Source organism: Coturnix japonica, chromosome 7, assembly GCF_001577835.2.
Source record: "Coturnix japonica isolate 7356 chromosome 7, Coturnix japonica 2.1, whole genome shotgun sequence".
NCBI classification, from domain to species: domain Eukaryota; kingdom Metazoa; phylum Chordata; class Aves; order Galliformes; family Phasianidae; genus Coturnix; species Coturnix japonica.
In genome coordinates, this window is record NC_029522.1 from 1,945,625 (window position 1) to 1,970,933 (window position 25,309).

Sequence of the window (25,309 nt, forward strand, 5' to 3'; positions counted from 1 at the left end):
GGCTTTCTTCATAAAGGGGCTGATGAGGAACAGGCTTGGCACACCCCAAACATCCGCTCTCATCCCCTGCCCTTTCTCAGCAACTCACCCCCCAGCTCTGGCCCTAGGCTCTGTGGGTCTCCCTTCTCCTTCTTAAGACACCACTTCCAAACGTGCACAAAAACCCTGACCGAGGGCCCCAGCCAGCCTCAAAGACAACCTGTACAGACCAGTGCAATTATGCTGACTTAATTCAGACAGTGATGACACTGAGAATAGAACTGAACTTCAACCAGCGCTATGACCATATTACAATTAAAAATTTCCCAGCAAGCTGCATTTATATATCCCAATACCACAAAACTCTTTTATTCACACCACCAATTAAGTTTTATGGAGGGGTGTGATGGTGCAAGGCCAAATCGTATTGAGACAGTCGGCATCATTCATGTATTTATTTCTATCTTCCATCCTCTCCCTCCCAGCACAATAACTGGAAGATCAGAGCCGGGTGCAGCAGGAACAAAGCCACTGTGCTTTACTGTGATTTAGCCAACTCCTGAACCATGCAACATCACTAAAAAAGGAGCAAATCAAAAACACCCTGTTGAGCAAAAGTCAAAGCAGAAACAATGAAGCTACCCCAAAACACTCTTAACAGCAGACATCCCCAGGAAGCCCCCCAGCCAGTGACACGAGCACACCGCAAAGCCAATCAACCGAAGGCAGCCACAAGGATGCTACCTCAAGCAGCTAACACTGAGTTACTACACTGGAATGACAAATATTTAATAGCTCAGTAATAAAACAACATGTGTTCAGTACCATAAGAGTGTTCTTGCCCAAAGCAGCCCACAAACTCCACGTGCAGAAAATACAAATTAAACGCTGACATCAGAGAAAGATTCTGTTAGGCTACAAGAACAAAAAGCAAACAAACATTTTGTTGTCATGAACAAAACGTTGACCTCTGCTTCTCTGGGAAGGCTTCAAGAAACAACATAACTGCGGGGAAAAATGTGCAGGGCAGCAAAACAGAGCGGCGTCTGGCCCTAAAGGCTGCAGATATGCCCACGCAGCACCAGTCCCTCCAGACTGCTCCTCCAACACAACCCAACCAGTAAGAAATCAGCTGCAGAGCAATATGTACGCCTCAGTTTATCCCGGTTCTCCACTATCACTGGGAATTCATGCACGGACAGATGCCAGCCCTCTCCCCTATTTTGCAGTGTTCCAAAGCGTAAAAGAAAAAGAACTGCTGGGCTGGATGGGCTGATCACATTACAGTCAAATCAATGCAAATAAAAAGCTGAGGTAGAAAGGGTAGCAAAATAAGTCTAAATTCATCCACGGTATACAAGCTGAGTTTTATGGAGGTAATTAGAAGTTAATATGCGGTCTCTTGGTCACACATTTTAACCACACAACTGCTCCCTGTGACCTCCAAATAATCAACATTCTATGCGCTAACTGCATTGGTCATGAATCACATTTTACTCTAAGTTCAAGAAACTCTCCCTTTGTTACTGATACTTACAGAACAGAAAGTGGTTTTATCAATAAAAGGTTTAAGAGCTGCAAAAATAACATCATAGACTATTGCAGCTTTTTAATGAGATTTTTCTTGGTCAGACATACCCCAGGCATTTCCAGACATGACTAAACTCCAAGATTCCCATTCCCAATTAACACATTCATTACCCAACCAGCCCTTCCCCCAGAGCATGAGATTACTGCCGAATCTGATGGTCTTTAGGAGAATAACTGGCCCAGCTCCAGCTTCACCAGCCTTCATGTTTATTTTTACAGGCGCGGCCTCCAGCCCAGCATGCAACCTAACACCCAAGTCCATTAAACTTTCCATCAAATACACTTAAAAACGAACAACAGGCAATCAGGTTGTAGTCTGTTCTCTGACTGGTAGGAGTACACTTTTTCCCTTGTTTGCACATGACAACTTTGAAGTACCAGTTCCTCTTCAAAAGCTCAGAGCGGTCAAGCTCAGTCTGAAGAGCGAACCAGTGGGAATCCAGGTCTGACCCAGCTCTTGCAAGGGGAGCTCTTGCAGAGAAGGCTTGGCACTAGGATTTCCGACATTAAGAATTCAGCGTCAAACCTAACTAACACGATAGAGACTAGGGAATACAAAAATTGTATTGTTTTCTGCTGGAATGAACCCATTTATCTTGTCATCTTTGGCTATGGAGAGAGATCTGGCGCTGTTCGCAGAGGGACTGATCTGACTCACATCCATCTATAGGGCTGGCTAACATGATTATGCCATGTCTGGCCAACTTGAAAGCTTTTTCAAAACTACTCACATTACAGGTCTCATTCCTCACAACAAACCCCTTTGAAGGTTTATAACTGGTTTTAAAACTAACATATGCAGCACAGACACAGCTGTTGGTTCACAGAAAACTGCTTAAAACCTGATGCTCAAAAGCTGCGGTCAGATGCTGTTGAATCTTTTCAACCCACTCATAAAGCTTCCATTTGAATTCATTTCTTTAAACTTGGACACCATGTTTGGTAATGCCTACAACTGGGTACTGACCTAAGAGGTGACCTTACAATCCCAAAGGCTAAAACTGTTGCCTTCCAAAGGGATCTGAGGGGCCAACTTTAGTAGCTTGTTAGAGCTGAGGAAGCCTGCAGTCTTTGTTGAGCACCAACAGTAGCCCTGTATCAGTTTAACTCAGCTTCTCCAAGAGAGCATGCAAACTACAGACTTTACATGGCAAAGCAAACACTGCTTCCAGATGGAACAAAGGCTCCGTTGTGCTCTTCTAAGTCTAAAAACAGAAAGGCAAAGTGTGGTTTCCATGAGGGAGGCTTGGGGAGAGGAGAGTGGCTGGCGATAAGGGAAAGGGAGAGAAGAGTTTGAAAAGTAATGCCTGGTGAATGCAGTGAGAGCCCTTCCAACTGTTCCGTACATCAGACAGAGATAGTGGTATGAGATTTGCAGGGCATTCAGCTGATGGGAAATGTAGATATTATTCCCCGAGTGGTTTGGGAAACAAAGCCATACATAACTTTCCTACGCGGTAGCAGCACGTGGCACGGACATGAACAGCAATGCCTTCCACGACTAACGTACCAGATACTCCAGTAGTTGCAGAGATGTGCAGCGCTCTGCCTTTACAGCGCGGATTCACAAACAACACTTGTTAGACCTTAAAAAACTGTCACACGATCAAACAAACCCAGCGATAAAAAGGGCAAATGACACTGCAACAAGCTGCATTTGCAACAAATGACAATCCAGCTACATACACGCACACAAAATGCTTTGTTTTTGGCAATAGTTCAAACATCCTGACAGAGCTCCTTTAAGTATTAGTCTTTCCCACCTGCAAGGCAAAGGAGCATACACTGCTGGAGAAAAGTGACACCCCGCATCACCTGCCAAAGCACATAATACAGCTAATTACAGCACATTTCAGTGCCAGAATGGGAAACTGAAGGAAACACAGGTTCCGCTGTCATTGCCTCGCAGAACTGCTTGAAGACAGTTGTCAGCTAGCATGTAATAGGTGATAAGCAATAAAACAGATTACCCATTAGTCAGTCAACCTGATTTATTTCCACCCTAAAGTATATAAAAACATGCAGATAAATATGTTGCCGTCCATAGCAGCTTACATAAAACAACTTCAGCAATCCACTCCTATGTTTTTTATGGCAATCCTCAATAAGGAACTGCACAGGCTGGAGTACCCTGACCAAGCAGGTTTCTTTCCCCAGAGCTTTACATACAACTTCCTAATAGGACCCAACGGTGGGGCAAGGTAGGACAGCTACACTCAGTCTTTAGGCAAACATCTCCCTTCTCTTTTCTTTCATATTTTCTTGAGCTTAAGTGGAATGAAATCATCCCATATCCCCCATTTTTAGTGTCTGTATTAGAAATACAGTGCTAACCCTAACATTGAGGTCAGTTACACAAGCCAATGACCGGATGAAATCCTGCATCCCAGAACAGACAGACACTGCAGGACTTGTAGGGAGCTGGATGGAGGAGCAGCAAAGAGGATCCCAACAGCCGCATTGGCACCTAAGGCCTAGCAAAGGGAACAGGGCATGGCTTCAGGGGAAAGAAGAGAGAAATGTTTGGAAATGTAACTCTCAAGTCACCCGGGACAATTCTTTAATCATTTTGGAAGAAATCTCCCTTTCTGTAAACACAGATTCACTTTGGTTTCTTCTCTAACAAGGTTTTCATGGTTCCTGAGAATCCTCATCTTACTTTCATTTTCTAGTCAAATTAAACTACCAGTCCAAGCATATAAAGTGAAATAAAAGCAGATAGATGCAACTGTGTGTTGCTAGAGAGAAGGGAACAGGCAAGGTTGAGTAGGAAAATTACGTTGGAATAAAGATGCAGCAAAGAATGAAAAACAGAGGTACAAAAGCACAGACTATAATAAAATAAAACCAAAAAGGAATAGGGGAAGCAAACATAATACAGACCCTCCCATGCTAGAGGATGGAAAGGAAAAAGCATAATGAAACTATGAAGCTCACAGTGCTTAGCAAGAGGGAAAAATGTAGTCACAGTACAACTTAAAGGGGGGATATAATTAAATACAGAGCACAACTATTTGATTGTAATAAGCTGCAGACAACTGCTTGCAGCTCATAGCTCCATTTTGGCTTAAACATTTCAGCTTTACTCTTCAAGGACTTATTTTTCACCAGAGGTCTTGTAAAGTCTCAGCAGATCATTAAGTCCCTACAGCCTTCACAACACTACACACGTTTTAACAAAAAATGGAACAAACAGGTGAAGCAGGAAATGAAGGGCTTAATTGGAATCACAATTGGCCCCTTCATTCCCAGCCTGTGCTTCATCTGTTAGTTCCCAACATCTCTCCTATTGAACATCATTCAGAGATTAATGTACCTGAAGGTTATGATTACTCTCATGTATATCCAAGCTTAAAATCAAGCCTAAGGAACACAACATCTTCTTTCCCCTCAATTTACTGGCAACAGACACCACTGAAGGCAGCTCTAGTCCCTAACGCAACAGCCTGCGTACAGGTATTCAGCCTATCCATACCCTTGTAAAAACACATAATTCACGAATGACAACACAGGCCCCCAGAGGATGTTACATGTTGACATATACTCACATATACTTCATTGTGATCAAAGCGCTTTTTCAGATTATTGATGAAGGAATCTTCATTGAGCGGCTCTAAAAGAACCATATCTCCCACCCCTATCATGTCATCTAAAAGCGACGTCTTGACCTCCATTTTGGCCATTTCCTCCTGCAAAGAAAGGAAAACAGACCCAAATTAGCTCCAAGTTATTCCAATCAATCTAATTTTTCATGGTGTTAACCATCGAAACTACCTTATGTTCACAAATAAAAGCCCCATCAAATGACGCTTCTTTAAGTTGTTTCCCTCTGGTACACCAAATTAAAGCTTAGATAGGTCCATATTGTGACCTGAATTTCCTTCTCACCTTTCTCCAATCCAGACATCTTTCAAACAGAAATCAAGCAGTTGAATTTGCTCAAAACCCCACCGTCCTTACCTGACTTCATGAATGAAGTATTCTAGAGTGCATATAAGCCATTATAGTGCTGCTCTTGGTTACCTGAGGCTATGAAATTATTTCCTTTTCTAACCGGACTCAATGAAGTTAAGTATTTGTTTGTAATTTTATTGCTTAAGATGCAGCGATGCAGCTGATGAGAAGGAGTTAGAACTACATTATTTGTGTAGTGAAAGTCAGAAATGGGACTAAAACAGAGAGCTCAAAGTAACCAATGCTAATAAAGTAATTCAGATGAAGAAGTCAAGGTGAGGCCAGAAATTGGACGTGCTTATCCCTCCCATCCAACTGCTAGAGAATCTTCGCTAAGCCTTCTCAAGAGCTCCAGGCACCCAGGTACCAAATTCAGCCAACATGGTGATGCTTGGGAATAAACTCTGCAGCAGAAACGAGTCTGCTGACAACACAAAGCAGGAACTCACTACTGCACATCTACAGTGACACAAAAGAGCAATGGAACCTCCCAGATCAGCTGTAAACTCTCAGCCTCTGAAGACTACCAATCTGCCCTTGCTCCCCACACCAGGGCAGCATATTTCAAGTACTTTTCTGTCACTTTCCAAAATGTCTTCTAGCAGTTAGTTAGTGCTTCATACAGTCAGTGTTAACTCAGCATTGCAGCTAACCCACTCAATAGCTGACCTAAAACAAGCATAGCCTTTTAACTCTTGCTTGTGTCCACAACCACTACGTGCCATTTGATTTTTGAGCAGTGAGCGACATCAGATCAGGGCTTAAGTCACGTTTGATGTTTTTCCAACTTCAGCAAAGAGAAGCACAGCTCCCCAGGCAGCTACGGGAAGTACTACTACAAGAGCCCCAACCTGAACCAAGCCTGGGAAACGCTACAAATTCACATGGAAAAGCAAAAGCAGTGATGAACTTATGGTAACCAACCAAAGCTGAGTCAACTCTGCTAGACAAACAAAATAGCATTCATTTTAAACATAAGCACTGGATAAATATTTTTATTTTTAAGAGAAAAAGGCTTTTGTTCTTAAAAGTTCACCTCTTTGAAGCCCCCCAGAATATCTTAAATGTTCACAAAATCTTTCCAGAGGTATCGCTTCAATTTCTGCATCCTATTAAGACAAATTCTTTATGCTACCAGTCTTGTTTCTGTGACCCCTTAACTTTCCATACAGCAACAACTAAAGTCCAAATAACTTTTGGAGGCTGAAAAAAAAAGAAAGTCCTCCAGTATGGAACTTATTAAATAACGGGTTTGTAGCCAAAAAAAAAAAAAAAAAAAGTCCTAATATGGGCAATCGCAACCTAAAATTAAACTTCTAAATAGCATACCTCATCTACCATTGTGAAATGACATACCTCCTACCACACTTTATGCATCACTGCTTGGGAATTTCAAGAGCAGAGCAGCCAAGCCCATCAGGAACGCTTGCGTATTCCCGACCTCAGATGCGCAAAGACACTCTATCTAAAACTCAAAGCTGGACATTTGTATACAAATATCAACTTACCTACGCTTTTTAAAATGTCTATTTTATCATCAAAGGCTCATTTTCATCTTGCTGGGGTTGTTTTTTTTCCCCCCACAACAATTTTATATCATACCACAGTAAAACTATTTCACTGACTGCCAGAAGACATGACAAGCATAGGTGATTAAAATGGACAGGCATACCTACAGATATCTCAAAAACATGCTCAAGTTTTAAATCATATCCCTAAACTCAGCCATCAGTGTTTGAGACTGCCAAGGACAGCCAACAGTAATGTGTTTCACTTGAGTTCAAACGTTAAGATTGAATGCAATAATTTAAACTCACTAGGAGCGTTAATCACTGGAGGAAATCAAGGTACATAACACCCTCAAAACACAAACGCTAATTTTAAAAGTAGCTCTAAGAAAACTCAAAGAGGTGACATGCTACACAGACTTCAAAAAGCATATATATATATAAACCTATACACACCAAAAAAAAAAACCAAAACCTTGCTGTAATTGCAAGACAAAGCTTCCATCAAGATGTTTTTAGCTGTACATCATGAAGCTCAGAAACTCGATCCAAATCCACACCCAGGTATTTATAGAAATCTTTCCTCATCAGTCCCGGGGAGCTCATTCAGCGCAGTTTGGAGAACTCTACACCAAAGCAACCTGCTCCTTCCTCCATACACACTCTGGCATCCTTTCACAGGTTTGGGGGAATGATGTTCAAGAACCAGGATGATGAGAGTGCTGGGACCAAATCATGCTCTCAGTGGCTCAGAGACCAGAAACAATTAAAACCACAGCTGTGCTTGCTGGGGAGCACCAGCAGACAGGAAATTAGGTTAGAGGAAAGAGTCAGAATGGGTTACGTCCTTAAAAACAAAGACATCCCACCTGAACAGGCCCTACAGGAAAGCTGGGGAGTGACTTGTTATATATAAGGGCATGTTGCTAAAGGACAAGGGGAAACGGTTTTAAACTGGAAGAGGGTAGGTTTAGACTAGATATGAGGAAGACATTCTGTACTGTGAGGGTGGTGAGACACTGGAACAGGTTGCCCAGTGAGGCTGTGGATGCCCCATCATCCCTGGAGGTGTTTAAGGCCAGGCTGGAGGGGGCTGTGAACAACCTGGTCTAGAGGGAAGTGTCCCTGCCTATAGCAAGGACTTGAAAGCAGATGATCTTAAAAGCCCCATCTAACCCAAACCATTCTGTGACTCTATTTTTGGTTATTTTCCTCAGAAGTCTCTCAAAAGAGACATTTCTTGTGGGTTGAAATGAGGCTCTATGTGAACTGGGCCAGAATTTCCAAGTGGAAACTATCCACTGATTTAAATAATGCATTGCTTTTGTATCCATAGAAAGTCATTTTGTCGACATCAAAAGAAACAACAACACTGTACAAAAGATTACAATGGCCAGTCACTGAATTTTTAATACGGCAACCAATTACCTCAGCATAAAAGCAAAACCCTTCTAACACTTCCAGTCTAAAAACAAGAGTCTTCATCAAACATTTCCTGAGCCCTACCACACCCACTTAGAATCTTCCAAATTTACCTTCCTTATCCCCAAAGCACACATTGGCAGCGTCTCAGAACAGCTCTCTTTTCTCCATCCATTTGCCAAATCTCTTCCTCCTTGCTCTGCTTTTGCATCCAGGCCTTAACCCAATGAAGTGAGAACAGTTTCAACACTTTTCCATTCTCAGGGAATTAAAAGGGAAAAAAAAAGCTTGTTCAGTAATCCCTCACAGCTTGACCTATTTTATGTTGGACACAACTTGCTCTGCAGGAGAAGGGCTGGGCACACTACATCTATAACACGCTTTTACCCACATGCTGTTAGACATGGGTTTTTGGTATCTATTGCTTGTAGGGCCTGGGAGTGCCATCCTGCACTCAGGGCCAGCTGGATCTCATCCTTCCTGTCCCTTTTGGCCTCAAAGATGGCAAATTGAAAACTACACTCCTCCAGAGCCACAGCAGTGTTATCATCAGCCCATCTGAAATGAGAACTAATGACAGCTATAAATAGAAGACGATACAGAGAACAGGCAAACCCCCAAAGCCTCGTACAACTACATTCACATTCCTCTAAGGGGAAATGAAGTAATGCCACATTATTGGCATAGAGCACGCTACGGAATTGTCCAGGTTTTTCCACATCATCCTCATACGGTGTAATGAGAACAACTGCAGCCAGGCAGTCCTCATTCAGCACACGTCTGCATTTGCTGCACTGGGATCACCACTGACAGCAGAGGGGCTTGCAAGGTTTTCTGTGGCATAGCAACAAACAGGGCACAATCTTCCTCCCACCAAAACTGCCAAAGCAGAGGTACTGTGAAATCTTATATTTTAATAATAAGAGAAAAAAATAAAGCCATCTTTCCTGACATCAACACATAGGAAGATTTTGATTCCACTCTAAGAAAAGATCTCCTTTGCCTCTAGATTCCATAGCATTTTAGCTTCTGGACACAGCAGGGTGCAACCAGCGGCTCCCATCTGCTGCCCAGCAGCTGTGTGACAGAGGAACCTGCAGCCCCCACTCAGAGATGTTTCCCATCACCAAGAGAATGCAAAAAAGAAGGGTGTGCAGAGCACAGCACAATCCTGCAGCTTGTGACTTCTTGTGGAAGTCAGACAGACTGAAGTCAGGAGGGTTAAATGGTAAGGATAGCCACAGCAACAAAATGCATTGCTAAAAACCTGTATGATAGAATGGTCTGAGTTGGAAGAGACCTTTAAGATATCTAGTTCCAACCCCCCTCCTACAGGCAGGGACACCTCCCTCTAGACCAGGTTGCTCACAGCCCCATCCAGCCTGGCTTTGAACATTTCCTGGGTGGGAGCATCCACAGCCTCTCTGGGCAACCCGTTCCAGTGTCTCACCACCCTCACAGTAAACAACTTCTTCCTAATATTTAGTCTAAATCTACCCTCCTCCAGTTTAAAGCCATGTCCCCTTCTCCTTTTGCTACCTTCCCTTAAAAAATAGGCCTCTTCCCCAAATGCTTCTCCAACTCTCCATCTTTCTGCATGCCCAGAATATTTTGCAAGCTCATTTCTGTTCCTCCACCAAGTACTGCCATAGCCCCACCGAACACACCAGTATTTTCCAAAGTAGGAAAGTCTATAGGTTGTAGCTTTAGAATTAGGTAACACTTTTGCACCAGCTTACCACCAACCAAGACCTGTTATCTGAAAGCCTTATGCAACTTCTTTTGCTGCAAGCACTGACCATTAGCCATGCATACCAGATTCTTCCAGTAGTTAACAGCAAATAGCTCCGGTAAATTGCACCAGTCAAATGTAACACTGGCCTATATTTGTGTTAAGATTAGAGGAATGTTTGCACCAGCCATCAGCCCAGTGGGAATGGCTCTTTAGCAACATCAGATTACTGTCGAGTTGTGCTCCAGCGACTGCAATTTAGATGACAAAAGACTGGCCCAGAAGAATTCAATGGCAGAAATGAGCGCTCTGAGGGCTGGTGCTGTGCAGTGCCGCGATTTAGTTACAGATTGAGCAATTCTCAGGAACCAAACAGGCCACTACAGTACCAGTGAACAACCGCAGTCACCTGAAGAAAGACCATCCTGTAGGAGTTGAATGATGTAGGCTCAACTGCAGCTTCGATAAGTGCTTCAATTTCACAATATTTGCAAGTCTGAAGGATGTTTGCTGGGATTTTTTCTCCTGTTGCCAACAAACAGCAGCTTAAAACTCTCCTCACTCACAGCATCTAAGCCATAGAAGCACACAATCCTAGGATGGCTTGGGTTAGAAGGGACTTGCAAAATCACCTAGTTCCAACCCCCTGTCATGGGCAGGGTTGCCAACCACTAGATCAGACTGCCCAGGAGCCCATCAAGTCTGGCCTTAAATGCCTCCAGGGACGGAGGGCAGAGTAGAGGGGGACGATCACCTCCCTCTCCCTGCTGGACACCCTTCTGTTAGCACAGCCTATGATCCCACTGATCTTGAAGGCTTCAAGAGAGCAGTCCTTTATCAATGGAAAGGAAAGAGATTTGAATGTTATTGCCAGATTGGTTTTGGCTTTACACAACCCCTGCCATGCAAAAGGTGCACTGGACCTCATCACAAAAAGAAATTAACTGGAGTCGTGTGCACATGTACCTCACCCTCCTCCTCCCTAACAGAAAACCAATGCCAGACACCTGGGGATGGTAAGGTGCTGGGTTTAGGTTTCTCTAAGGCTATTTTCTATTCCTTTGGCCTGCCAGCGAGCACAGCACCAGCTCAGACATCACCTACTACAGTAAGAGCCTGCAGGGTGCATGTATTCTACTTTGTACTCCCAGCTGAACCAGCTTTCAAATTACTTGCAAGGACTGTTTGGCATCCACAGCACAATAACCACCACCTGTAAGCACACACCAGGTTGACCTGTTTCTGAAGCCAGCTTGCTTTGAAGCTGAGCTGCCAGGGTCACACAGTCACATGGGCCTTGGGGAAGCAGCCATGCAGCAGCTATCTGGCTATCCAGAGCCTGAAAACTGAAAACTATGGCAATTTCAATGCAGCTAGAAATAAGGTCTTCACTAACAAGGCTGTTTTGATGTCCAAAAGTTTGAGCAACTTCCCGCTGACTTCAGTGGAAGCAGGATCCATGGCTGCTTCTTACATTTAAGCTTTTTTTAGTCATTGCCTAGCCACCAAGTTTCATAGCCATTCCAGGTCCACATCATCAGAAAGGAATAAAGTACTCATAAGGAAAGGGAGGTCTCTCCTTTGTACATACCTCACTACTATCCTCTTCGAAACAAGGAGTAAAACATGACTATAAAACCAAAAGTTACCCCATGTCCTGCCTATACCTCTATTATTTCTCCTTCTATGATTATGCCATTTCTGCTTTCCTTCTGACTCGAGCACACAGGCACAGAGCAGGCTGCTGTGCCCTCCAGGCTGCACAGGAGTCAGGCACTCCCAGTACTGCCAATGAAATCTGCTCTTGCTGCGTCGGTAAGGGGGTATTAGGAGAAACCTTAAGACCAAAGGGTTAATACACCTAATACATGCTAATCTTCTCAAATGTTCAGGTTCCTTCCCCATTCAACATGGTGACAAGCCACAAAGATATGCAAAATATTAAATAACATAGCAAGTAAAGCCAAGGCTTCACACAGCTCCAACTGCTGAAGCCACAGAAAGTCCTCCCAGCCATCCTTGAACCTGACTTAAGACAGGATATGGACAAGTACAGAGCAATTGAGATCTGGATCCCAGAACAACTGGTGGTGTCCCCAGTCACTCATCACCAAGCCCCCATGAAAACTGAGCATAGCTGTAATTGATAGAGCAGTGGGAAATACCATCACATGCCCAGAGTCCAGTCCAAGGGCCAGTATACAAAGCAAAGTCCAAGTGTCCGTGCGCTTGTATACTCTTCCAGGACTAAAGTCTGGCTAAAACAGCACTGTACGTGTCTGAGAGTACCACGTATTTTCATGCTGTTTGCTTTCCTATTGTTTAAAACAAGAGGAAAAGAAGTCCAGAACACCACCCAGTAGATTTATCCTTGCCCACTTAACCCTCCCTCTCCTGATAACTCCACCCAGCAGGCTCAGCCAGCATCCACAGCTGCCTTGAGATGAACATGGCAAGCCACAAAGGCAAAGAACAAAGGTTCCTCCTCTTGAATGTTTTCAAGAAAAGGGTAGATAGGGCACTTAGGGACGTGGCTTAGTGGACACAGTGCTGGTGGGTCACTGAAGGACCAGGTGATCTTAGTGGTCTTTTCCAAAACCTTAATGATTCTATGATTCAAGAGCAGAAGAAGCTTAGATAACTATCTTAGACAACTTAGCACGTGCTCCTAGACAAATACGCTCATCTCAACTTGTGAACAATATCCAGCCTGGTCATTTTCATTCTCAGCAGTCAATTTCATTAGTACATCTGAAATCACAGCATAAAAGCCATCGGTTTTTAAATCCAAGTATTTCCATCCTTACAATGCGGCATCCGGGAAAATGCAGGCAGTTCAAAAGGCTGCATTTCAACACATGTTAATCACTCTGCTCCAAAAGTCCAGGAGAATACATGCCAGCACACATTCTAAAATCAATCATGATAAACTAAGCCATTTCCAAACACAATGCTACACCGCAACTCCCCAAATTAGCCATAAAGAAAGGAGGAAGGGAAACAAGCATCTCAGGGCAGAGAAACTCAATGTGCACTCACAGGTACTGAGTCTTCCCTTGCTTTGTCTCAGCAAACGCTTCCATCTGGCAGTTTTGGGAAGCCAGAAGACTTGTTCAGAACTTCCCTGTGTCAGAAGCGTGCTATGAGGTATGAGGAGCTGGACTGCACCCTTGCTTGCCAGAGGGATTTATAGGGGTTTCTCCTGGAGCAAGCTTCATTTCAGCACAGCCTCAGGCTCTTTGATCACTCAAGGTAATCTCCAGAGGCCTTTTAACTGCCGCAGCCTGACAGCTGGGTAACTGAGCAATGACGGCAGTAGCTATGTCTATTCTGCGTGTTTGAGGCTGGTGCCAAAACCACTGTATCATACAATCATGACTACTATATGCTACAGCTTCTTCAGAGAGCAGTTTGTCAGCCTTCTCACGTTTCATAAGAAATAGCTCCTGCAGCATGTCTAATTCCCAGCCTAAGCGCATTCATGGTCAGCTAATAGTTGCTTCTTGCTTGTGCTAGCTTTATTGGTGTTTGGTATTGCAATGTAAATGTTTCTTCTCCCTGCCTGGTGCTTCCCTTCCTACACCACAGGAAAACACTTAGAGAGAATCTTCTCACGGTCCAGCCTTACCCAGTCCTTCTTGTGCTCCTCCACAGCTTCCCCATGCCCCCTAATGCTATGGGAGCCCATCTCAGCTCACACTCCTCCGAGAGCATGATTAGCAAAGGCTGAACAGAAGATTCCCAGAACCTTCACAACCACAACCAGGAATATTCGCTCCAAGAAAGACTGATTTCTTTTCACACCCCCCACTATTCTTTTTCCTCCTCCAGAGCACCACTCTTAACTCACCCTCTGTGGCAAAACCCAACTGCTCCCACAGCCACAGACCTACTCACAGACACTGAGGGTAGGAAGCTTCTTCAGACTCTCAGAACACATGGTTTAGCCCATATAAGTTCAACTACTCCCAAAAATGACCTCTGTCCATCAACCAGCACCATCTTCTGGTCTTTCCCCAAACATCCACTGATAAGACGTGAGGGTGATTGGTATCTTAGCCACAATACAGACTTCTCCACCTTTGGGGTGGAGAAAGGTGTCCCACAAAGGGACACCCCTTTGACTTGCAAGGATACCATTAACTTCTATGAATAGCTTCAACACAAAGGCATTAAAACACAGAGAGTAAGCACAGCTTCCTTTGCTCAAGTCTTCCCAGGATCCAGAACTCAACACCTTATCACCCAGCAGATTCCCACTTCTGTTTCTGAGGTGTAGGTTTCCAAAGGTCAGCATAAAATACACCACTGGGATTCCGCACGTGCTCCACTATGCATAAAAACCAGTAACCCCAATGTTCCTATTGCATTAAGTCCTCCAGTTTAATCATTCCTATTCTTAATTCTAAGTACCCTCAGTAGCGCTTTAAAATATGCCAACCATGAAAATCATGGAAAACCACAGAAAAAAGAGCAGGGAAAGAAAAACAAGAGACCTCGCACACAGAGCATACTTGTGGGCCCAGGAAACTCATACCCATGCTCACCAGGCTGTGATCACTAACTTCTTTTTAAACAGCTTTCTGCTGACAGTAGGAAAAAGCACAACACGAGTCTCTCCACATTGACTGTATTTGGACACTAAGGAAACCTACAGCAAGCAATTCCCACAGTGCAGCACCGCCAACCCTTCTACTCAGCATAGATATCACGTAGCTATCCCCTCTTTCTTCTTCCTATGCACTCATTCTTTCTTAATGTTATCTTTGTTATTCTGGATCTCGCAGCTGAGAAGGGAACTGGACAAGTTGTCTTCATCTGCAAAAGCATCTTTTGAGACTCCGTTCTCTCCCACAGAATGCTTCCATCAGCACAGTGACTTAACCTGTAGGTCTGAAATATAGCTAGAAATGGAGAGAAGCTTGCTTGCCACTACTAAATGGAAAATTTCCCTGTAACAAGGAGCTAGGAAAGAAAAACACTAACACTGTCCATGTGGTTATACCCTTAGCAATTGGCCTGTAAAAAGAATTTGGATCATTCCAGCCCTGCATTTGGATGACACGTTAGTCAAAAGCCTCAGGTCTGGAGGCAATCCTTAAAGACTCCTAGGTTACTTAACGTTGAGATAAGCAAAAAGTGAGATAAAATGCTTGTTTTTACAACAGGGTTCTTCCAACCCAAAGCAAAGCATCAAAAATGGCAGGAATCGCTGAAAATGGCCATGCGTACCATAAAAGTACATTCCAGCCATGCTCAAAGAGCCCAGCCCATGCTGGGTCGGTCCCTGAGGAGCACACTGTACAGTACACAGCCACCAGAGACAGCATGGGACTGCAGGAACGTGATGTGCCTGAAGCCTGGGGAAGATAGGGTGAGGTACCAGAGGCAAGTCAATAAGTAGGGGCCACCTGGTGAGAGATAAAACAGCTCAGCAAGAGACCTAAGCCAAAAGTGGTTAGAAAGCATGGAAAAGAGTTAGCGCCTGCACTGAAGGATGGAAGATGGGAAGCCCAGAGAGAGTCACACAAATTCCTTCTTCACTCACACCGCGAGCAGAAAGACTTCTGTTCCAAGAGGAAAGAATCTACTATATCTGTTCTATGTAGTTACATATATAAGAAGGCACACAGAAGGGTTTGGTCACCTTCCTCTTCACTCAGCACTGCCCTCCCAAGACAGGGTCTGTCCATCAGTGAGGAGATCCTGCCCTGGGACACAACTGCAATGGGTGAATGCTTTGAGACTGTAGCCTATATCAAAGCTGATGCTGAGAATCACTAGCAAAGAATCCCAAACCTGTGCATTTCTGGTACTCTCTGCAGCAGCTACAAAAAAGAGCTGCAGCCCTTCCCAATACCCCATCAGCACAAAAGAAAAACCTTTCCTGTTATTTTCTTTTTCTCTGTGGGTACAGCAAAACAAAAGAAAATCAGTGCTATTCTTTACTGCTTCTTTATGACAAAGGACGCCTCGGTGCTAGTTTATACATCAGCCATCAGGCTCTGCTTTCCTTCTTTCTGGAGGACGTGAATGGCGAGGTTACATAAGGGTGTAATCAGAGCTGCTACTTCCTTTCCCAGCTGAGGAGAAAAAGCTGTGGATCAAGTTACAGACTCAAGGGCCGGACATCACTACTGCAGCCTTCCCAAATGTTACCCGTAATCCCCAACAGACAGGAGAAGCTGCTTAGATATCTTTTACTATAGTGCTCTAAGAATGTAAAAGATGATGTATGTGGCTATTAGGGAAAGAAGGAAAGAGGAAAAAGTAGTCCATATTTTTGTCTCTCATCAAACTCAGGAAATTCCCCAAGCTTGAAGCATACAATCATTCAAGTCACCAATTTCCATTTCAGCTTGCTCTTCATGAGCACAATAAAAAAGGATGAATGAAACATAACGGAGCTGGTCAAGGAACATGTAGATGTGGAACTGAGGGACATAGTTTAGAGGGAAGCATTAGTGGTAGGCGGACGGCTGGACTGGATGACCTTGGAGGTCTTATCCAACTTTGGTGAACCTATGACTCCGTAAGGGAAGATGCATAGGACAGCCTGGCTGCAAGCAGCACTAAATATACAGCAGCACGCTACACACCAGTAGTGTTTAACATAGGCTGATATGTCCACGTTCGCCACTGCCTCTTATGGGAGGAGGCAAGTCAATGCCCAGAGGGCCTATGGCAGCGCCAAGCAGCAATCCAGCTCATTGCACTGGTGCCTTCCTCACCTTCCTCTCCAATTCCCAAGCCGCTGCTGAAGGAAGATGAGATCAGAATCCTGCGGGAGGAATTTGTGTTCCCACAGAGCTCAGAGGAACTGGATGATCTCAGAGGATCATGTGAAGAAAGTCCATGACACTTCCATGAGGCAGAGTATCATCAGAGCACTGCCAGCAGTTTCTTAAGAGCGCACAGTGGGAAAAATTAATGGCTTTGCTTATGTTTCCAATTTCTTTCCCACTTCCTCCTCCCCATTGCCAGACTCTGCCTTCCCTTCCCCCAGCAGCACGGGTAGGCTCACAGCACACATCTGCCCCTTAAAGAGAAGCAAAGAGCTCTGCACAGCAGCTAAAGGGCTAACACACACGGTCCAGCTCAGCTCCATGCCTCAGCATTGCTCTCCTGCACAGTTCCTCCCTACAGACAAGACTTAAGCTCACACAAACACAAATCTCTCTACACACACGTAAATAAAAAGGCAACTTTCTGTGATCTAGGATGCTGTAAGGAGTTCTTTCACCTCTGCCAGGAGCCCCCACCCCACACGTGTTCTCACAGACATCCATCCCTAATGACGGAAGGAGCTGGCGATGCCCCGCACCACCAACATTTGCAAGCGGTGACCACCGCACGCCCGTCTCGGAACAATGGGCACGGAGACACTGCTTGGAGCACCACGTTAAACCTATTGAGAACCAGGCCGGGACAGCTGGAAACAAAAGCACGTGTAACAACATCGGTAACGTGAATGCATTAAAAAGCAGCCGAGCTCCGGGTTACAGCAGATGAATCCAACTTCTCGTGCCCTAACACCGCACGCTTTGGGGGAAAGCCATGTTTTCGGCACAGGGCTTGACAAAGTGATAATTCATCCGGGGAAAGACGGGCAGCTTGCTGCCAGCCTTCATTCACAATTAACAATGGGACGGCCGGACAAGGGAACCTCATGATTCAACACAAAAACTGCACCGTCAGCCATTTTACCTTGACCTTTACGTTCCCCAGCGGTAATTTCTAACCGGGTTGCATTTTGGACAGTCACTTACACTAACGCACGTCGGAAGAGCGGCAAGCTTTTATATCAATCCATTCAATCACCTCCACCCTTCGCAGCGGTCCCGGCAGGCACGCTGACCCGCACCGCTTTTATCTCAAAGGGGCGAGCCGACCCGGAGCCGCAGGCAGCCCACACTACTGCCCCGAGAGCAGCAGCCACGCTCCTCCCGCCCAGGGATGCGCTGGGCGAGGCTGCAGCGAGCCCCGGAGCTCCGCTTTCCTTCCTCTCCCCTCCCGCATCCCCGCCGCTCGTTTGAATGAAACCAAGCCACGCTCCCGCAGCACCGACTTCAGGCTGGAGGACGCAGATGCCGCGGTCCCCCCTTGAAGCAGCAAACCCCGACCCATCTCCTCCCGCAGCCCCGCGCTCCGTACCTCGGCAGCCACACGGAGATCCGGAGTCTCACGCCCCGACACCGCCCGGCAGCAGCCGCGGGGACCGGGAGCGGCCCCGCCTCGCCCCGCCCGGTCCCGGCCCGCGAGGGGCGGAGGCGGCGGCCCGGGTGGGCTCACAGCGCCGCCCGGCGGGCACAGCGCCTGCCCCGGGGCTGCGGGACGGGGCCGAGAGCCCTGAGAGAGATCTTTGCCTTTGAAACGCTGCCCTCGCTGTGATGGAAGAACGTATTGTCAGCTCCGCTCCCGTTGCGAAAGGTCTGTCATTTCATTTCGGGGGCAATTCACAGTTCTTCATAAAGCGTGGCTTAGCAGCCAGCTCTGTATCTTAACGCTTTTTGCCTTTGGAAGAAATGTTGATCCTGAAACCAGTTTCATTCTTTCCTGAAAGCAAATCAGTGCAGTGTGAAGGCAATATCACAACTCCAGCTTGGACTTCTCAGTACCAGAATTACCTATGCCCAGACTTGTCCCTCCGGATGAGCAACTCTGCCCCTCTCCTTGAGCAGAACCGATACTTCAAGGCAGCTGTTGCACCTGGGGTAAAAGCACAGCCTTCCTGATCTATCAGATACGAGGGTATATACTGACTGACTGATGTGAGGAGGAAGCTGAGTCAGCAGGAGTAACTGCTGGTGAGTGGGCACAAGGGTGATGGGTAGGACTAGATGATCATAAAGGGCTTCTCCAACCTTAATGATTCCGCCAACTCAGTCCCTCTCTCCAAAGAAACGAAGCAAATACTTGACAGAACTGCAACATAATCTGCCCGTCCATGTTTCTAATCACTCTCTTAGCCATAATACCAAGCTTAGCCCCTGTTTCTGTACTAAAAGAGAAAATTCTGCACACTCCCAGCTATAAAGTCCCAGCTATATCTCTGTTCTCAAGCAGTGGGACTGAGCACATGCTAGAAGCCTGCGAAGCTTTCCAACTCAAGCATATAACAGCATTCATAAGACAAGAAATTTTGCTCTAAGTCTGAGCAAGGTGATTAAGCACCAATCATCTCTAGCTTCTTCATTACAGAGAATGACCATAGGTTTGAGCTCTGTCCGAAGAGCAGGCATTCAACAGGCAATCTGAACAACTCCAGTGCTGTGACCAGCAAATGGGAAAGCAAGGACTCCCATGAACACAGCTCATCCTTCACTCACCTGAAGCAGAACAAACTACATTCAAGTTGGAATGAGCAAGCAGCAGTTCTGTACCAGCTACATCTCCTTTGTGCTTTAGAAAGCATCCATTAATTCAGTGCAGAGATACTGTAAGTTCAGAGAAGAGGTCAGCCCAACTTGGATGTTTCATACTAAAGGTCTTGTGATAGAGAAGGCCATCTCTGTACCCATAACACGTTTGGGACCCTCCCAAAGGACTCCTGGATGGGTGCCCCGCGCCACTTGCAGCAGAATAACTGCGGATCATCTTGTCCTGTTCCATGTGCTTCTCACAGAACTCTTTAATTGTATCATGCTTGCGTCTCTGTGGCTCCCCAAGCACGACGTATGTTGGTTTAATGACAGAGCTGCACTACACTGAGATTTCTAGCTGCGTCTAACCTCTATTTGTGGGGACTCTCCTTCCTACAAGCACACAAATGTGGCACTGATGTGGTTCTGTGCTTTGTACGGTCATCTCATATTGAGGACTCATGTCAGAAGGAAAATAATTCTTGAATTATAGACCAGGACTATGTTGGGGAACACAATTACTCAGCACAAGTGCTGGAACTGAACTGCAGTACGTGTAAACATAGATTCGGAATTAAACCCAGTATATTAAACCCAGTATAATAAACCCCACATGTCACATACTGGGGCTTAATAAGTTGCAGCAGACTGGGAATGATCGTTTCTGTGTGGCCACATGAAATGATGTGGGATTTTTCCAACACCACAACTTCTAATGAGGAGTTCTGCTTCACCATTATTGTTACCACTATTTGAAACGGATCTGCTATTTCCACTAGGATTTGAGAACCTGAAAGCTGACAAATGAAAGCAACAAAAGACGGTGTTGCACAGCTTAAGCCAACAGAAGCATAAAGGAGAGTGCCCTGGGTCTTCAGCAGGAGGCTGTGAAATCTTAACAAAGACCTAATAAATATTAATACTGAACCCGGTACAGACAATTTACACGTGAGGAAATTATTTTGCATATGTTCCATGAATTATGTATGAATCTCTCACCTTTCTGCTTTTCTTCAAGTAGAATTTCAACAAGAAATGACCAGGCAAGCTGTGGCTTCAAAGCCTTTTGAACTCCAAGCAAAAGCACAGGCGGACAGAGCATTCCGTCAGGCTCTTTGCTGGCTGCCCATCCTTCTGCGAATGGCAGGACCTATGAAAGCAGCACAAATAACAGAGAGGAGCACAGCACAGAAAAATGAATGGTTAAAGAACACAGAGACGATGCTTCTGGAAGTTCCCTCCCCATCATTTTCTAAGTCCCAGAGCCTTCCAGTTCCCCTGCTAGCTAAAGAAGAGAGATGAGTTTAACTCGGGCACATAAGGACAGTTTTTTCTTCCAACTCAGTTGCAAAAAAGCCTGTGGAAGGTAATGCAGCTGTGAGGGATGTGACGCCAGACAGACACTGCCAGCATCAGTTCTTCCTACGTTCCCCAGCCGTTAATTACTCACTGGAGGTTATGCCTCCAATGCAATTTCTTTGTTCTCCAGCTTTATTACAACACAGGGAACTCTTTAGGAGCGCGAGTTTTTGCCAACAAGGAGCAGATTAACAACTCATTATGGTATGTTTCCGCTGCCATCACAGGTGAACACAGCACTTGTAAGATATGCTATTTGCAACCCTGTAAAAGCAAAGATCTTGGATCTAGCCCCAGCTACGGCACCGTGAGCCAACCTCAGCTCTCTGCTAGAAGACCCAAGGCTGCAGTGATCTAAGTGGAGCCTCAGCCAAACCTTTAGCTCCATCTAAACAGAAACAAAACAACGCAATCTTCTTCTGCACTGCCCTGTTAACTCATCGTCACTGCAGCTACTCAGGCTGTCCCACCACCTGGGTGAATCCAAAAACATACTCCATTAAATGTCAGCAAAATAATCACTAGTCCATCAAAATACAGCTTATATGAGCACTGCCAGCTTTCACCAGCTGTGTAAGATTTAGTAATAGTAATAGTCTGGTGCGGGTTGGAAGGGACCTTATAGATCATCGAGTCCAACCCCCCCAACATTAGCTAGTCAATATTATCATTATCCCATGTCATTCAAAGATTGTCATTTCTAAACAAACAGAAAGTACACATTACAATAAAAACCTTCATACGTATGGTGCAGAGTACCATGCATAGGTGGTGCTGTGCCACGTATTATCCAGAAGTAGGTATTACCAAATCATTCACTTTTAGTTCTCGCCAATAGGTAATCGTGGTCTGTTTTCTTCCAAACATCCATTTTGTTATTTCATACCAACTTATTAAGGAATATCCTTATATCATGAGTGGCAAGAAACATGGAGAGAGGCCATAAACCAAAATGCTGTGTCAACCTGCAAGGACCTGCAGAGAGAAGGACCACGAGGTTCACTGGTTTGAGGGTATTACGCAGCACTCCGGAGCTGTTCTAAAGGTCACACATCCTGTGCATAAATAGAAGTGTTGCTAACTGACCCTTGCTAAGCTGACTGACTACTTGCTTAGACAGTCCTAAACAAATATTAATTGAAACACTCCAGAGGGCACATTATCTCAGACATATCCAAAGATGTTCCATTGACTTTGGTCTCAATTACTCAATAGGTTCCACACAGAAAAAGCACATTCGTGAAAGAAGCCAATCTACTGCTTTAATACAAAACATAGCTAGAAAGGGCTCATGCAGAACCCTATTGTTTCTATGATGACTCCCTTTAGGAAAGCACAACTTGGAGAGGGAAAATTGCTAGAAAGCTGCTGTTTAATGTGCATAATTTGTCTGTGAGATCTGAATCATCAGCTTAACTGCTAATAACTCTTTCTGCCTTAAAATATGATGAGAGAGGGATTCTGAGGGAAAAAGATTCAAAAGGCAGCCTTCCCTCCAGCACAGCACCTGGTGCAGGAGCTGGTTATAAGTCATTGCCTTTGTTCTTCATAGAGTACAAGGACCAGTCTTTCCGTACATCTTAGCAATACTGAGAAGCAGGTGAAGCAGATGAGGAAAAAGGGTGCCTACCTCTCCTATCTATTTCACTTCTTAGGCTTCTACAAAAGGAATAAGAAGAGTCTGGATTGGTCAAAGTTACTTATTAAATCAGGCAGCCACATCAGCAAGAAGAACAACAGAGAACCTTGCAGTAACAAGACACACGATGAGGGCGTGAGGGTTGCTGTGCTGTACCTTACAGGGACACATTCTGTTTAATGGTTTAGCAAATCATGCTGTCAAAGTCAGTGATGTATTGGTGACAGCACAAAACTATCAAAACACAGGACAACAACAACATGAAAAAGGAAATACTGGAGACTCGTGCTATTCAGGCCTTAGAAAAGGGCAGTCATGACAAGAAAGATCCTGTGATTCAATTCAAGGGCTTCCCATCTGGAACAAAACTGTTTTTGCAGGGTGCCATGGTGCATGAAGTGAGGCTGGTAACTTCATAAAGATAGCACACTCCAGAAGGCTGGATTCTTTACTGCAAACAAAGCTGGTAGACTACAAGCAAAACTACGTAGGCTATAACAAATATTTTTGACTGTAGGGAGAAAAATGAATGGCTTGAGTCCAGAAACTCTCTCTGCCTACATACAGAACTAAGTCTGTAGGAGATCCTTATTCAGCAAGTTTCCTACAAAAGACATTAATTTACATTTTCTTGTTTAAACAACTTTCCCCATGTGAGAAATTCCAGCAGTCGCAGGCTTGGAGGAATGAATGAGCGCTGCAAAGAATTCCATATATCGCATACAGACCCTTGTGACTGCTGCCATTTTGGGCTCTCAAAAATGACAAAGAAAACACAGTTTTGTCAGAGCAGACACCAGGACATCAGTCCCTGTTAGCCTGCAGCTGCTTCCCTCCTGGCAGCGCAGTTTGAGATACGAGATCCTAAATGGGCAGAGATGAAAGGCAAGGTTTCCTTTAATTGCCATCACTGTTAATGAACAACTTAGTCCTGTTCAAACATTCAGATGGTGATATGGGTGAGTGTCTCAGTTTATCGTGCCCTCAATCTTTTGAACAGTGAGATTTTATTTGCTAAGCTTTGCCTGGTCCAAAAGGAACAAGCTTACCCTGAGAGGGATTGGCTGAACTTGAGGTCTGGACTTTAGATAACAAAATGTTCAGCATTTGATGCAATTTTGCCTCAGCTACCTTTGCCGAGCTTTGAGCTGTCCTTGCAAATATAGCAACTAAAGCAAACTGCCCTGGAGCCCTCCTGCAAAATAGAAAGGCGTAGTCTCATTCCTAGAGGCTTTTACTTGGAGGTTCTGTGTCTACAAGTTAAAGAGAAATGCTGAATCTTTGTGCCAAAGGGAAAAAACACAAACCCAAGTGGACGTGCTATTGTTAGCTACATTTTTCTATTTTCTATGCATTTGGAATAGCCAGGTGGAATAATTAAGCAGCAGCAGCATGTACTCCACATACCATTGCATAATAGCCTCTCATGAATTTATTAATCAACATATCGTTGCTGAAATATTCAATACCTTGTGCTGGGGCTTCCCACTTTTGCCCCCGGGGTGAAATCCTTTCCTACTGCTCTGGCTCACTCAGCACTGGTACTACTGATGTTTTCAGTGATACCGCAGTTTTACCTCTGAGATTTGTTGAAGAAAAAATGTTGCAACAAAGACAAAATATCAACCAAGACGTTCAGCTGCCCACAGAAACAACAGCCTATCTTCTGCAAGCGAGACTCAACTAATTCAAGGGTAAGTGCCCTCTTACTTGCCAGTGGTATTCATTCAGTCCCCAACATCCTTTCCAGCTGGAATGAAAGGTTGCAGCTGCTGCTTCTGCTGCATCATCCATTTCAGCATTACATATTCCAGCCCCACAGGGCAACAAAGGCAGTCATCTCTTGAGCACCCAAAGTAAATTACTTGGTATAATGAACTATAAAGACAAGAATATGAGATTCTAAGAAAACATCCTCTACACAGCCATAAGCTCTAGCTGCAAGGCTTAGCATTCACCACCGTAACTTCTTTCTGCTAGATTTAGTCCAATCCCTCCCTTTCACACTGCTAAAGCAAGCAAGTTTTTTCCATCACTATAGAACTCCCATCCACTGTTTTTGCAGCGAGGAAGAGACACATAAATGAGTGAGAAAGCCCCCCAAAGTCCATCAAAATGAACACTGGATCGTGCATCTCTGTTTGAACATTTGACAACCCCCAGGAAAACCAAGAACCTCAGAAGCTAAAAGCCTGGGGAATTTCTGCTTTGGCAAGCCTAGAGTGAAGCATTAGCCAAACACATTGCTATTGGCATCCGGTCTTGGAAATTTCAACCCAGCAAAAGCATAGCTTGCTTCAGTATAATTAAAACAGATGCTCCAAGTGGGGATTGCCAGGCTAAGTTAAGAAATTACACACAATATATTTTAACAATCAAAACGTCTCGAGTAATCGGGAGAGGTGGAAGTAGTATTTCTAGCTTTGAAACTAAATCGGGAAAATCGAAAACATTACACACAGAAGTAATTAGATGTCAGTTTTCCCCCAGGCTCTAGAACAGTCAAAGTGGAACAGTGCTATTAAATCTTGTGTTCTGTAGGTCTTAATTTTTGCAAGCCGTGTGCCCTTCGCGAGTCTCAATAAATTGTACAAAGAACTGTAAACCATCAGCCAAGCTCTGCATAAATGCATGCCATTTTCTCCAGAACACTGCTAGACATTTTGATGCTCAGATAGGTAAACTCACATCTACAAGGAAAGCAATAATAGCATCACCTACTACGTGGGCTTCAGGGGGGGAAAAGGCCATTAAGCAATTTAAT

The 25,309-nt window shown here is 44.7% G+C and overlaps 1 protein-coding gene across 7 annotated transcripts in view; it reads right to left on the minus strand.

Moving 5' to 3' along the window:
* Positions 1-20,673, minus strand: part of MYO1B (myosin IB) — a 93,096-nt gene extending 72,423 nt beyond the window's left edge. For 5 of the 7 annotated variants that reach the window (XM_015867634.1, XM_015867632.1, XM_015867635.1 and 2 more), the window contains exon 1: positions 5,118-5,258. In XM_015867634.1, coding sequence (XP_015723120.1) covers positions 5,118-5,252 — 135 coding nt within the window. In that variant the 5' untranslated portion in view covers positions 5,253-5,258. Of the gene's footprint in view, positions 1-5,117; positions 5,259-18,339; positions 18,443-20,546 lie in introns of those variants that run through there. The other 2 variants (XM_032445761.1, XM_015867630.1) reach the window with 2 other exon arrangements.
* Positions 20,674-25,309: the final 4,636 nt, after the last annotated feature.